This window comes from Leuciscus leuciscus (assembly GCF_965113295.1).
Source record: "Leuciscus leuciscus genome assembly, contig: SUPER_11_unloc_3, whole genome shotgun sequence".
Taxonomy (NCBI): domain Eukaryota; kingdom Metazoa; phylum Chordata; class Actinopteri; order Cypriniformes; family Leuciscidae; genus Leuciscus; species Leuciscus leuciscus.
In genome coordinates, this window is record NW_028118544.1 from 258,059 (window position 1) to 270,803 (window position 12,745).

Here is a 12,745-nt window from a genome sequence, read left to right on the forward strand (position 1 = left end):
ACATGTTGCATTTATTGAAAAATAATAATAATACAAATAAAAATATGAATTCTAATGGAACAAAATGCTCATACATTTTTTTTTAGTAGTACCATAGAAACCTTTCTAAATTCGAAATAATAATAAAAAAATATTATTGAACAAAAATATGACTGAATTATAAGATTGTATTAGATTGCTACGAAACTATTAATTAGCAATAGCATATATTAGCATGCTAAATGCTAAGCATGAAATCCAATAGCGTGCCGCACGAGTGCTATTTTTAGACCGCAAGGCCGCGTGACGTCAGCAACGTAAACCGGAAGGGGGTCAACATAGAAGCGCGCTCGCTTATGATTCATGCTAGTACTGCTTGTTTTCTGCCGGTTATCCCTCAAATAAGAACATGCCGAGTAAACACTGCTGCTATGGAACTTGCAGAAACGACTCCAGACACTATGACCGTCCACATATGAAGGATGTATTCTTTATTCGTTTCCCGAATTACCCCCAACAACTGTCAGACGTAAGACAACCAGAGGACATAGTATATATGACAGACAGGACATAGGGTGGTAAAAGATAGCTTGTTGAAACTGCAAAATGTCACTGTCAGTGGCGTAAGGCGATGTTTTTTGGGGGAGAAATTCTGTCGATAACAATCTAACGTTACCTCTGGATCAGGTCGGCTCTTTTTCAGCCCTCTACACTCAAGCCATCTCTTCAATTGAATATTTGTATGTTCTTCTACTTCTATACCAGTGAATTTGGCACCGGGGACATCATTCTCGGACAGAGTTAGCAGGTTTAGCTCAGTAGACATCTCGTCCGTAAACTGTTTACATGCGTCTAGCATGAGTGACACGCGCGAGTTTGACCCCCCTAGCAACCGTCGCTAGCTTAATGAATATTAATGAGAAAAGGTGACGTATATCGTGCGGTACGCTATTGTAATTAGGGATGGCCCGATACCATTTTTTTCCAAACCGATACGAGTACGAGTATTTGAATTTGTGTACTTGCCGATACCGAGTACCGATACCGATATTTCTACCGCAAAAGTAACTACAGGCTCCCAGAAAAGAAGACAGAAGATTATTTTAGAACACAGGTAAGAAGACTGTTTTTATTTTCTCTGCTTGTTTTAACAAGTCTAAAATAAATAATGATTAAAATAATAAATGTAGGCAATTTCAAATCAAAAATAAATTATATATATTTCTGTGTAAACAAAAAGCCTCAATGCTGGCACTGTCTTCACAACTGACAAAATATAAATAAAACATATTGTACAGTCAAAACTGTCAACTCTAATATTTGACAGCGTCTCCAGCTTTCAATTTAACTAAATTTCAATGTAACTGTTGTGTAGTCTCAATTAAACATTTACATATTTCAATTAAACAAAACATCAATGTAACAATTGCAAGTCTCAATTAAACTACTGCATATTTAAATGAAACAACAATTAAACTATGTGGCACAGTGACAGTACCCTTGTTTCAATTAAACAAACATTTCAGTAAGCAATGTGATCTGAACTAGCTTAGGTACTTTTTGGGAGAATGAGAGGCAGGTTCTTTTTGATGAACAAAATCATCTCTGCATGATCAGCTGTGATTCTGTTTCTGTCTTCATTCACAATATGTGACACTGAGCTGAACAGCCTTTCACTGTCAACACTACTGCATGGTGCTGAGAGGTATCTGGATGCCATTTTGGCCAGAGTAGGGAACCGCACTTTGTTAACTGCCCAGTATTGTAGTGGTTTGTCTTCTCGAGAAATTGTGGTCTCCCCTAGGTATGTCTCTAATTGTGCAGTAGAACCTACTTGAGCTCTGTTTAGAGAGACTGGTGCTTGCTCATCTGCTATTTCATCAAATATACTGTCCAGGCTGCTGCTTGCCTGGTCCCTGCGTGGTTTTCTGGCAGGAGGTTCGTGCAGGTCATGATTCTCCTCTTCTCCAGACGACCTCAACAGCTCACGCATCAGCATCTCCTTGGCATTTGCAGCAGTGTTGGTGTTAGAGAAAAAAAGATTTTTATACCTATAACAGAGGGAGAAAATTAGGCATCTGACAATACATATTTATTAAAATAACATAGCCTAATCAAATAATTTATTAAATGAAAATTAAATACTAAAATGTACTTTTCAGCAATACATAGGCAACTTTGAACTCACTATCTAGCACACACACGCACATAAACACACACACGCACACAGACACAGATACACACACACACACACACACACAGACAGACACAGACGCACACAGACAGACACACACACAGATACAAACACACACACGCACACAGACAGACAGACAGACAGACACACACACACACAGACACGCACACACACCTACCTGGGGTCGAGTAGAGTAGCGATGCTGTAGAGGGGTTGTTCTTCCACATCAGAAAATCGCCTCCTGACAGCTGCAGCTAAAGTCCCTTTCATAGTTTTGATGCCATGGTCATCGTCGGTCTCTCTAGACAGAAACCGCTGCAGTACAGTGACAGCAGGAATCACATCTGCTGCCATAGCTTCAGAAGAGCTAACTTTTCGTGTTAACTCCTCAAACGGACCCAGAACAGTTACAACCTTCTCCAGCAGTGCCCACTGGTGAGCCGTAAGATTATCAGGAAGTTCATGTTCGGACACAAAAACTCCTAGAGCCCGTTTCTGCTCAATCAGAGACTGGATCATGTAAAATGTACTGTTCCAGCGGGTCTGTACGTCCTGCTGTAGACGTTTTGCAGGCTGACCGATCTCTAACTGAATGTCTTCGAGGCAGGAGTAGGCTAGAGGAGAATGTTTGAAATGGCCAACGATTTTGCGTCCAATAGCCAATGCATCAGCAACACTTCTCTGAGACAAAAGTCCTTCGTGGACCACCAGCTGGAGAGTGTGAGCGGCACAAGGTAAGCTGGGGAGTCCAGCATCATTCATGCCCTTAATCATATTTCTAGCGTTGTCTCGTAGCACGACGTGGACAGAGGTTTTCGGAATGCACCAGGTCTGAAGCATCCCATCAAACGCGTCTGCTATGGCTTTGCTGGTGTGCGAACCCCGAAACGGCTTTGCTTGCAAGGTGGCATGGCGAAGAGAAAAGTTGTCATCAATCCACTGTACAGTTAAACTGAGCAGAGACATTGGGCAGACACTGCTTGACCAAATATCTGTTGTAAAACTGACGGCCGAAACGTCACGCAACAGTCCACTGACGTGCTTTTTCACGTCATGAAACACTTTCGGTAGCATAGCGGTTGTAATGTGATGGCGACTCGGAATTTCGTATCGCGGCTCCAGTATGCCAAGAAGATGTCGAAATCCTATATTTTCAACAGCCGACAATGGCTGGTCATCAAGTGCAATAAAGTATGCAATTCCCTCTGTTATTTTTAGTGCCCGTGGATTATCTCCTGACATCTTCTCGCGCTTCTGTAAAACCTGTGTCAATGTTGGCTGCTGATTTGCTTGTTTAGCTTGACTAAACTGTGTGTATTCAGCGCTATGATGCGTCTTCAGATGTTTAATGAGATTGCTGGTGTTAAACGATGTACTTTCTTTTCCTCCTCTCGACACTTTAGCTGAACATAACTTACAGTCTGCCTTGCTGCTGTCATCCTCCCTTATCTTGAAATGAGCCCAAACCGCCGACATTTTACGTTCCTCAGTTTACCTAGACAAAGCGGCGGCTCGCGGCGGCCAGTTTCGTTTAAAAAAAAAATGTACGTGGTATCGGTGCGTGGTATCGGCTCATTTTTATGAGTACGAGTACGAGTATATGAGGACGGTATCGACCCGATACCCGATACCAGTATCGGTATCGGGCCATCCCTAATTGTAATATAAGTAATAAACATATTAGAATTATTTATTTATTTTTAAATGGCCATTAATGGATCGTTATTGGACAAATATTTAGAAACAAAAAATATCTTCAAAATATTAAATTAATATTATTGAACCAAAATATAGTACATTTAATTGATAAAGTTACACTTCAGGTGTTATTAATGTTATCTCTTTATCACTCCATAGTTACAGCACTGCATGGTATTTGTCCCTCAGTTTCTCCTCAAGTTCATGGGCAATCTTTAATAAAATATTAATTTTACACACTGTTTACACAGCGTCATTGTTCTCTACAGGTTGAGGGATTGTGGAGTCACAGATGAAGGTTGTTCTGCTCTGGCTTCAGCTCTGAGATCAAACCCCTCACACCTGAGAGATCTGAATCTGACTGTGAATAAACTAGGAGATTCAGTTCATCTGCTCTCTGCTGTACTGGAGGATCCTCACTGTAAACTGGAGAAACTGGGGTAAGATGAACTCTCTGATAAACACATATTTTGTCCTTGGTAAATATATTATGTATTAGTTATTTAATAGTTTTTAACTTTTTTACTCAATCACCAACTTTGCTTGTTAAACTCTAGCTTGTTTTCGGGTCTGAAAAAGGAGTCCAACCAAACAATTACACATCCACACAACACAAATGAGAGACAAATGAATACATTTCATTGAGAGCTCATTTTCTGTACAATTATAGTTTGACCAGGAAAACCAAAACCAGTATTTTATGTGTGATTCATAGACACTCAGTTAAACAATAAATTACAAGTGATACTTACTTCAGTCCAAATCAGGGTTCCCACGCGTCCTGGAAAACCTGGAAAATGAAATACCAATTTTCCAGTCCTGGAAAACACATGGAAAATGGGGAAAAAAGTTAAATGTCCTGGAAACGTTTGCGTTGTCCTGGAAAATAATTTTCCCTCCTTGTGGATGAACACAAACGGGTTAAACATTTTACGCATGAATGTCTGTTTTCAGCTGCCTTCAACGGGTAATATTGGGCTGGAGCGCTTGTCTGCTTTCATTTCTGCATGTAGCCAGCACAGCGCCCCACGTGACACAAACCTGCCAATATGTACGCATTTTGCGTAGCAAGTACACAATTTGACATCTCAGTACGCTGGTAGGACTTGCCCCTCTAAACTACGGACATGTGAGTTCTGTGGCAAATGTGCACGTGCGGTACTCCTGTCTGACAACACGATGCAGCAGCGTGGTGAAGCAGTTTCAGCTAATCATTGTAGAAAAGCGGAGAATAACGAGTCTACCGAACCTACAACGTAATATTCCCGTCCCTCTCCTCCTGCCCACTGCCTCAGCACCGCTCTACTCAATGCCACTGCTCTGCCTCACTCTCTGTACCCCGTTCCCCATTCGCTGCAGTTGGGCTTAAAAAGGTAAACTGTGTGTGTGTGTGTGTGTGTGTGTGTGTGTGTGTGTGTGTGTGTGTGTGTGTGCGCTAGTGATGGGCGATACTGCAAATTTTGGTATCGATCCGATACCAAGTAAATACAGGGCCAGTATCGCCGATACCAATACCGATACCGATACTTTTTCATTTTAAAAGCATGCACTTGAACTTGTATGCACTTTGCTGTGCTAGAGCAGTGTGTCATGATTTATGAGGTGAATGCATCATGCTAAATCTGAATAAATTTTCATGACTACTAGGCCTAAATATTTTGTGATTTGTGCTCTCAACTCGCCTGTAATTAGTCAGTGACTTTTACAAAACTACCCTAATTATAGTACTAGCCTACTACTAGCCTACTAGTACTAGCCTACTGTTCAAAAGTTTGGGGTCTGTTAGATTTTTAATTCTCTTCTGCATTTATTTGATCAAAAATACAGTAAAAACTGTAATATTACAATTTAACATAGGCTATCTGTTTTCTATGCCAGCATAGTAAACTGTAATTTATTCATGTGATCAAAGCTGAATTTTCGGTTATTTCATTTTAATATGCTGATTTGCTGCTCAGGAAACATTTCTTATTATTATCAATGTTGAAAACAGTTTCATATTTTTGTGGAAACCATGATACATTTTATGCAGAATTATTTGAGGAACAAAGTTGAAAGAACAGCATATATATGAAGTAGATTTGTTTTTAACAGTGTAAAACCCTTGACTGTCACTTTTGATCAATTTAATGCATCGATCCTTGTTGAATAAAAATATTAATTTCATTAAGAAAATCTTACTGACGTCAACATTTTGAAACGTTATGTACACTTTTGGTTTGTTTATTGCAAAATAACTCCTGATTGTTTCTCTGTCATCTAAGCAAGGCTTTCCCAAACGCACTGGGCCTGTGAGCTCAGGGAAGCACCAGCATCAAACGCTCTCTGTGATTGATTGGTTTCGTCTTGTATCCAGATGACTAGGAGAAAAAGTTCTATCCTACACAATTATCCTCTAACATTCGCTTATTTTTCCACTTAGAAGCTTATTTTACGCACTGAATTGCGTGCTAAATTAATTAAAAAATGACTGGTAAAAAAACACATTTGGATCGATATTTTTATGTGAGGATCGATCCTTTTCGATACCACGTCAGTATCGAAGTATCGATACTTCAGGATCGATCCGCCCATCACTAGTGTGCGCGCGTCTTGCTATACTTGTGTGGACAAACCTTTGACAGGCCACCATCATTGTGTGGACATTTGTAGTTGTGAGGACATTTTGCCTGGTCCACACAATGTTTAACAAGCGATTAAACTCTACCAGTTAGGTTTAGAGGTACGTTATGGTGTGAATTAGGTTTAGGTTAAGGTTAGGGTTAGGCATGTGCCAGTAATGGTTAGGTTTAGGGAAAGTGTGTGGGTTAGACATAGTAAAATCAATGGAATTCAATACAATGTCCACACAAGTATAGCAAGACTGGAGTACGTGTGTGTGTGTGTGTGTGTGTGTGTGTGTGTGTGTGTGAGCGGACCTGCCAGGTTTTGGTAAATGTGAACCGTTACGCGTAAGGTTACTTTCACTGTGGAAACATTCGAGCCGAAGTCTAAGTGAAAAAAATAAAGTTTTGGGAGGTGTTTTTTCTTAGCAAATCTATCAATCATGTTCAGCAGCAGACCTGCTGAACAAGTGTGTGTGTGTGTGTGTTTTGCAGACTGTCGACGCCATGTGGAGGGCAAAAAACATTTAAAGATTGTGGCCAGTACAGTACAAAATTTCTGTATTTTCTTTATTAAAAGTATTGTAATAAAAAATATAGGTTTTATTGGGTTTTTTTATAACCAATTTCTAGCCAGTGAATGGGGAAATTACTGCGTTTGAGTTGCAAAAGTCTGCAAAAAAAAAAAAGCTGCACAACACAAGTGGTACTCAAAATATTTTGATGAAGTTGGCAGGTCTGGTGACGCTACCAACCAATCAAATTGCATATTTCCTTAGAACAGTTCTGCTTCCCAGTGTTTTCATCTGTCTTTGTTGCTAGATTTATCGACTTTTTTCAGACCCAAGTAAGGATTTATTTATCCAAAGAAGGGCCAAAGCTAGCGACTTTCTGTTAAAGAGTGTTGCTGTATCGCAGTATATCGAGTGAGAGGTTTTTCTCCCTCTCTCTGTTGAGAGCTGTGGGCGTGTCGTCTCTCATACCTTTGCGTGAAATATATTTTTGGTTTTAGTGGAGCCGTAGCGAGCACGACGACAGCTTCGAGATAGCGATGGGAAACAGGTAGTCTTACTGGGCCACGTTCCACTCAGTATTTCATACTAGTTCTATTGTCCGACAGCAGAAACAAAAAAACATGTGAATGCGAAAAACTTCATGAATTCAGCTCTATCAAAATACTGTGTATGTGCACAGAGCCCCATCTTTTCATGCTGTTTTTAGCTAGATACACAGACCGCAGAGAAGAGGCAGTGAGAACTGAAGACTTGCATGTTCATTTGAACACAGTTGTTAACGTAAATGAATTGAATTCAACATGGCTGAATTAATAAATAAAATGATTTTAAGGGGTTTATTTTTGCAGTGATTTTCATTTTTACTTGAAGAATGCAGGTGTCAAACAGTAAACAGATAAAGTAAAGGAAATTGTTTTGGTGATTTATTGAACATAAAATATTTTGTAGAGAAAGTACAAGAGAGAAAGATTGAGATGAATAAACATTTAAGCAATCTGGTTAAATGTACAAAATATAAGGTACAATTGTAGAAAATAGCAATTCTCTAAAGCTTGGGATATATGATATATACCGGTATTTTACCCTAGTTTGTCAGAATATTTTACTTCAGATCCATTTCATACACCAGTAGGCTAAATGGATTTTGCATTTAAACAAATTTAGCTTTACAAAAGGTCTATCCATTTCAGCAATATAATTGACAAAAACGGTTACAAAGATTTGATAAATCAAAATAATTTAGAGTCAAAAACACATAACTCATCAGTTTATGCCATTATGTATACCAGATGCGTAATGTGCCTTGGTGCGAGCAGATGCAATTAATTTAGAAGTCCGATAATAGTTCATATTTTCTAACGTTAGTGACTGATTGCGAATACAGCTTGACTGTGAGAGTTTGGACTTTTAAACTGATATCAGCAAGTAAAATAGCAGTGTATGAACTAAAGTAGAGAATAACTTCTGTTTTAGTAGTGTGGCATTGCAAGTAGAGGAAAGCAGGTGGCATTGTGAAAGACAACAATCTTTGCACAACTATAATACAGATATAACGGTATAGGTACAATAATCACATCTGTTTCAAAATATATCTCGATATGATAATATCGGTATATCGCCCAGCCTTAGTTGTGATAACTTGACTCGCACTGTAGCAGCTGAAAAAGTCTTGAAAATGTCCTGGAAAAGTCCTGGAAAATCATTTCAAGAAAAGAGTGGGAACCCTGCAAATGCACAATAAATAAATATTCAGTTAAATCAGTGAACATCACAGGTGAGCCAATGCTTGATTAAACATGCTAATCCTAAAACATAAATGTTCTCCCCAGTATATACAGTACTGTGCAAAAGTCTTAGGCATGTTAATTACCCCCCCCCCCCCCCCCCCCCAAAAAAAAGATGGTTTTAAGTCAGTTATTTATATATTTTGCTGTAATGTGTCAGTAGGAAATATCAGTTTAGATTTCCAAACATTCTTTTTGCCATTAATTGTAATAATCCAGTGAGATTTGTGTATGCACAAGGAATCTGACAACAGCCGGTATGATCTGATCTCACCATCATCGAGTCCGTCTGTGATTACATGAAGAAACAGAAAAATGATTAACATGCCTAAGACTTTTGCACAGTACTATATAGTATATATATATATAATTACTCCACATCACAAACAAGACAAAACATTACACAAATACACAAAGTATAAATGTTATATTAAAACAACAGTGTTTTTGAACTGACAGAGTTACAACACCCACAGACTTCCATAGGAATCGAGGAATGCGGAAGTAAAGTTTTGTATTGCAGTAAATATCATTACAATAAGACAAAACAAAACTATAATAAATGTCCTAAAGAACAGAGCACAATATAAAAAAAAGGAAAAAGAAATAGAAATAGAAAAATAATAATAATATCAGGGACAAAAAGATTTCTAATAATTAACATTTCTTTAATAAATTGATTAATCTTCCACTTTTCAATGTTGACATTCTCTGATCCTCTTCGGTTTAAAAATGATTCATCTTGCTTCATCTGAATGGGATGACACTTGGTGACGTTTGTTGTATTAGCTTTGTGAACACACACAAAATAATCATAGACATGATTCGGATATGGTAAAGGGTCGTAAAAAAAAAAGTGTCACACTTGGTTCCTTCAAAAATGACCGACAGGAAATGAATGGGAAATACGAAAACTCAGAGAAACTTTTGGTGGTACAAACTACAAATCAGCCGCTGTGCAGAAAAAAAGTGCACAGCAATGAAGGAGTGACGCAAATAAGACCCCCCCTCTCTCTCTCTCTCTCTCTCTCTCTCTCTCTCTCTCTCTCTCTCTCTCTCTCTCTGTGCGCATGTGCGGCGTGTTTGTGGGGAGCGCGTGAGCAAGGAGTGTGTGGAGTTGCCAGTGGTGGAATGTAACGAAGTACAAATACTTCGTTACTTTACTTAAGTACATTTTTCACGTATCTGTACTTTACTTAAGTAGAATCAATAGTGCATACTTTTGACTTTTACTTCGTTACTTTTTGCAGCAATTATTATACTTTCTACTCCACTACATTTCTACAACGTTTCGTTACATTTTCGGATCAGTTTTTCCCCTGCCAAAACAGGGATTGAAAAAAATCTCCATGTTTTCGGTGCTGATCGCGTTGGTGGCGCTAACAATAAAGCACCTAAAAGCTGTCACAAAGAACCAGCAAAAGTAATGAATATGTCAAATATAGCAAGAAGACATTTTAATTGTTTATTAATAAACAAGTGTTTTCTGTGTCGGCTGCAAAGATGAGGTTGACGATACTGATACGCGATCTTCGCAGTAGTGAACGCGCCAGAGAGAAATGCGCATTTCATACGGATTATAAGCAGAGAGCAGTCGGTTTTCTTTCGTTTTGAATTGTTCTGTTTAAAAGTACACATTTAAAGCTGTCTAAAGATATATTTATCAGGTCTGTGAGGCAAGTAGGATACCTTATACGCTGAGTTTCGGTTCATTTATGAGACGAGCTCCAGTTCACTCGCCAGCGCCTACGTGTCGTGATTATCTATTTTCTACTTATTTATTAAATCCTGGCAATTGTTTGATGAAACATTGATTAAAATTGAGATACAATTAATACAAAACGAAATTCAAATTTAAAAAAGGCTTTGTGCTTTCTGTTTGAGGTCTCAGTGAAAGTTTTAAAGCAGTCTTTTAGTGCCTTTCAGAGCGGTCACGTCTGTAACATTGTTTTTTCCTCATAAATGGGAACACGAAAAATAAAATAAAATGAATATGTTATGTTCTGTGGAGAGCCAACCCTTCATCCGGTGGGTATTACTTTTGGTTTGCGCAGTGTAATTCACAGAATTACAAAAAAATATTTTTCTACCTAAAAGTTAAATATTGTTTGTGTCCCGTAACGCATGTGTAGCCTAGATTTCCCATTAAATATAAAACGCATACTGATATTTTTCAATATGTATTAAATGCATTTTCTGAGAATTTATATTTCAAGTTTTTACTGCAAATGTCCCGTTTATAACGATGGAATTGCCAAATATTAAATAATTTATCCTCAACTAGTTTTGTGGTGTAGGTCTACGTATTGTATAATGTTAACTTCAAAAAAGGGGTGTGTCGCGATTCTGCCTTCTCCCTTCTCACACCGCGACACAGGTTCGTAGATCTGAGTGTAGCGATTTCGGATTCATATTGTTACAGCCCTAATTATTAGAATATAGACATTAAGAGAATAAATTGTTATGCAAGTACTTTTACTTTTAATACTTAAAAGTACATTTAAAATCAGGTACTTTTTACTTAAGTAGGGTTTTCATTGTGGTACTTCTACTTTTACTAAAGTAAATATGTCTCTGGTTATTTGTACTTTTACTTAAGTACTGAGATTCAGTACTTCCTCCACCACTGGGAGTTGCTGAGTGAGTTGAACTTTTCCTTTCTGAGTTTATTTATTTATTTTGAATATTGCTGTAAGTTAGAGGAGAAGGTGTTATAGTGGCTATTTTTGTCAGTTTATCTGATAAAGATGGGCTCAAATTCCGATGGATTTTCCTGTTTGTCTGCTCGGCACGCGTGCAAGTGCATGCCGTCAGATGAGTCTGTGTCTATTGAGAGTGTTTTGGTCGCTATTGGTCGAGAAATAGGTGCACAAAACATAATGTCCGCTTCAAGAATGAATAAAGCAATTGTCGTTTTTCTGAAGGAAATCGAAATGGTTAGTCAATTGGTGGAGTGTGGTTTAACTGTTCAGGATGTATTTGTTCCAATTTTACCTTTGTCTTTCTAAAAGAGTGATGTTGTCAAACGTACCTCCGTTTATTTCTGATAAAGCGCTCGAGTCTATCTTAGCTCGTTATGGAAAATTGGTTGGGCAGATTAGAATGATTCCTCTAGGACTGAAAAATCCAGAGTTGAAACATGTCATGTCTTTCAGACGTCAGGCTCTGATGATATTAAGCGCTGAATTTGAAATGCTTGATGTGTCTGTTAAATTGACAGTGTTTGGTAAGGACTATACAATATTTATCACTACTGAGACTATGAACTGCTTTGTTTGCGGAAAATACGGCCATATTAAAACAGGTTGTCCTGTTGTGAAAGAGGCTCAAAGCGCAAAGAATGGTTCAGTGCAAGATTCAATTGTTTTGGAGAATAACGAGTTGGTTAAACCGACTATAGAAAGCGCTGCAGTTGATTTGAATGCGGAAATTGACGCGTCTACTGAAATGAGAGAACAGTTGCCTCAGGGTGGCAATATTGAGATTACAGAAACGGATGCGATCATTCCTGATGCTAGACAGAGTGGAATGAATGACCCTGTAGAGATTGTGGAGGAGGTAGAACAATCTGGAGAACAAGATGAGTCTAAAGTGAGGGATGTCTTGGATGAGGTGCAGGCATCAAATAGGGATATGTCCCAAAATGATGCTGAACCAATATCACAGGATGTTGACAGTGAACCGGATAGTGAGTGTTCAGACTTAATCACTGATGAATTGGATGAATTCAATTCTCAGGAAAGTACTGTTGGGCGATTAAAGAGGATCTGGTATTATAGTTTGGAACAGCTGGATGAATTCTTGAATGCTACAAAAAAACAGAGAAAACCAAAGATTGAAACGTATTTTCCTGATTTGAAGCTTTTTATTGATTCCTCTGCTATGGCTATGAAGAAAGCAACACTTGAGGAATTAGATCAGCCTAAGCGTTATCGTTTAAAAAAGTTTGTAAGTGCTGTCAGAAAAAGAGTA

The 12,745-nt window shown here is 38.4% G+C and overlaps 2 protein-coding genes across 2 annotated transcripts in view; one reads left to right on the top strand and one right to left on the bottom strand.

The window, feature by feature from the left end:
- LOC309510152 (NACHT, LRR and PYD domains-containing protein 12-like) overlaps positions 1 to 12,745 on the top strand; it is a gene marked incomplete at its 3' end in the record, with an annotated part of 757,492 nt that overhangs the window by 214,870 nt on the left and 529,877 nt on the right. The gene's annotated exons all lie outside the window — the stretch shown is intronic.
- On the bottom strand, positions 944 to 3,830 carry LOC309510157 (zinc finger BED domain-containing protein 4-like). Its single transcript, XM_082191226.1, has 2 exons — positions 2,352 to 3,830; positions 944 to 2,030 (listed from the first exon to the last, which is right to left on the bottom strand). The coding sequence occupies exons 1-2, from the start codon at positions 3,647 to 3,649 to the stop codon at positions 1,529 to 1,531; spliced, it is 1,800 nt and encodes a 599-aa protein (XP_082047352.1). The 5' UTR covers positions 3,650 to 3,830; the 3' UTR covers positions 944 to 1,528.

Bases quoted from the DNA above. Each gene is read 5' to 3' on its own strand.
- LOC309510157 (XM_082191226.1), bottom strand. From the start codon at position 3,649: ATGTCGGCGGTTTGGGCTCATTTCAAGATAAGGGAGGATGACAGCAGC. The intron at 2,031-2,351 runs GTAGGTGTGTGT...CCTCTGTTATAG, and splicing joins GCTACTCTACTCGACCCCAG to GTATAAAAATCTTTTTTTCT.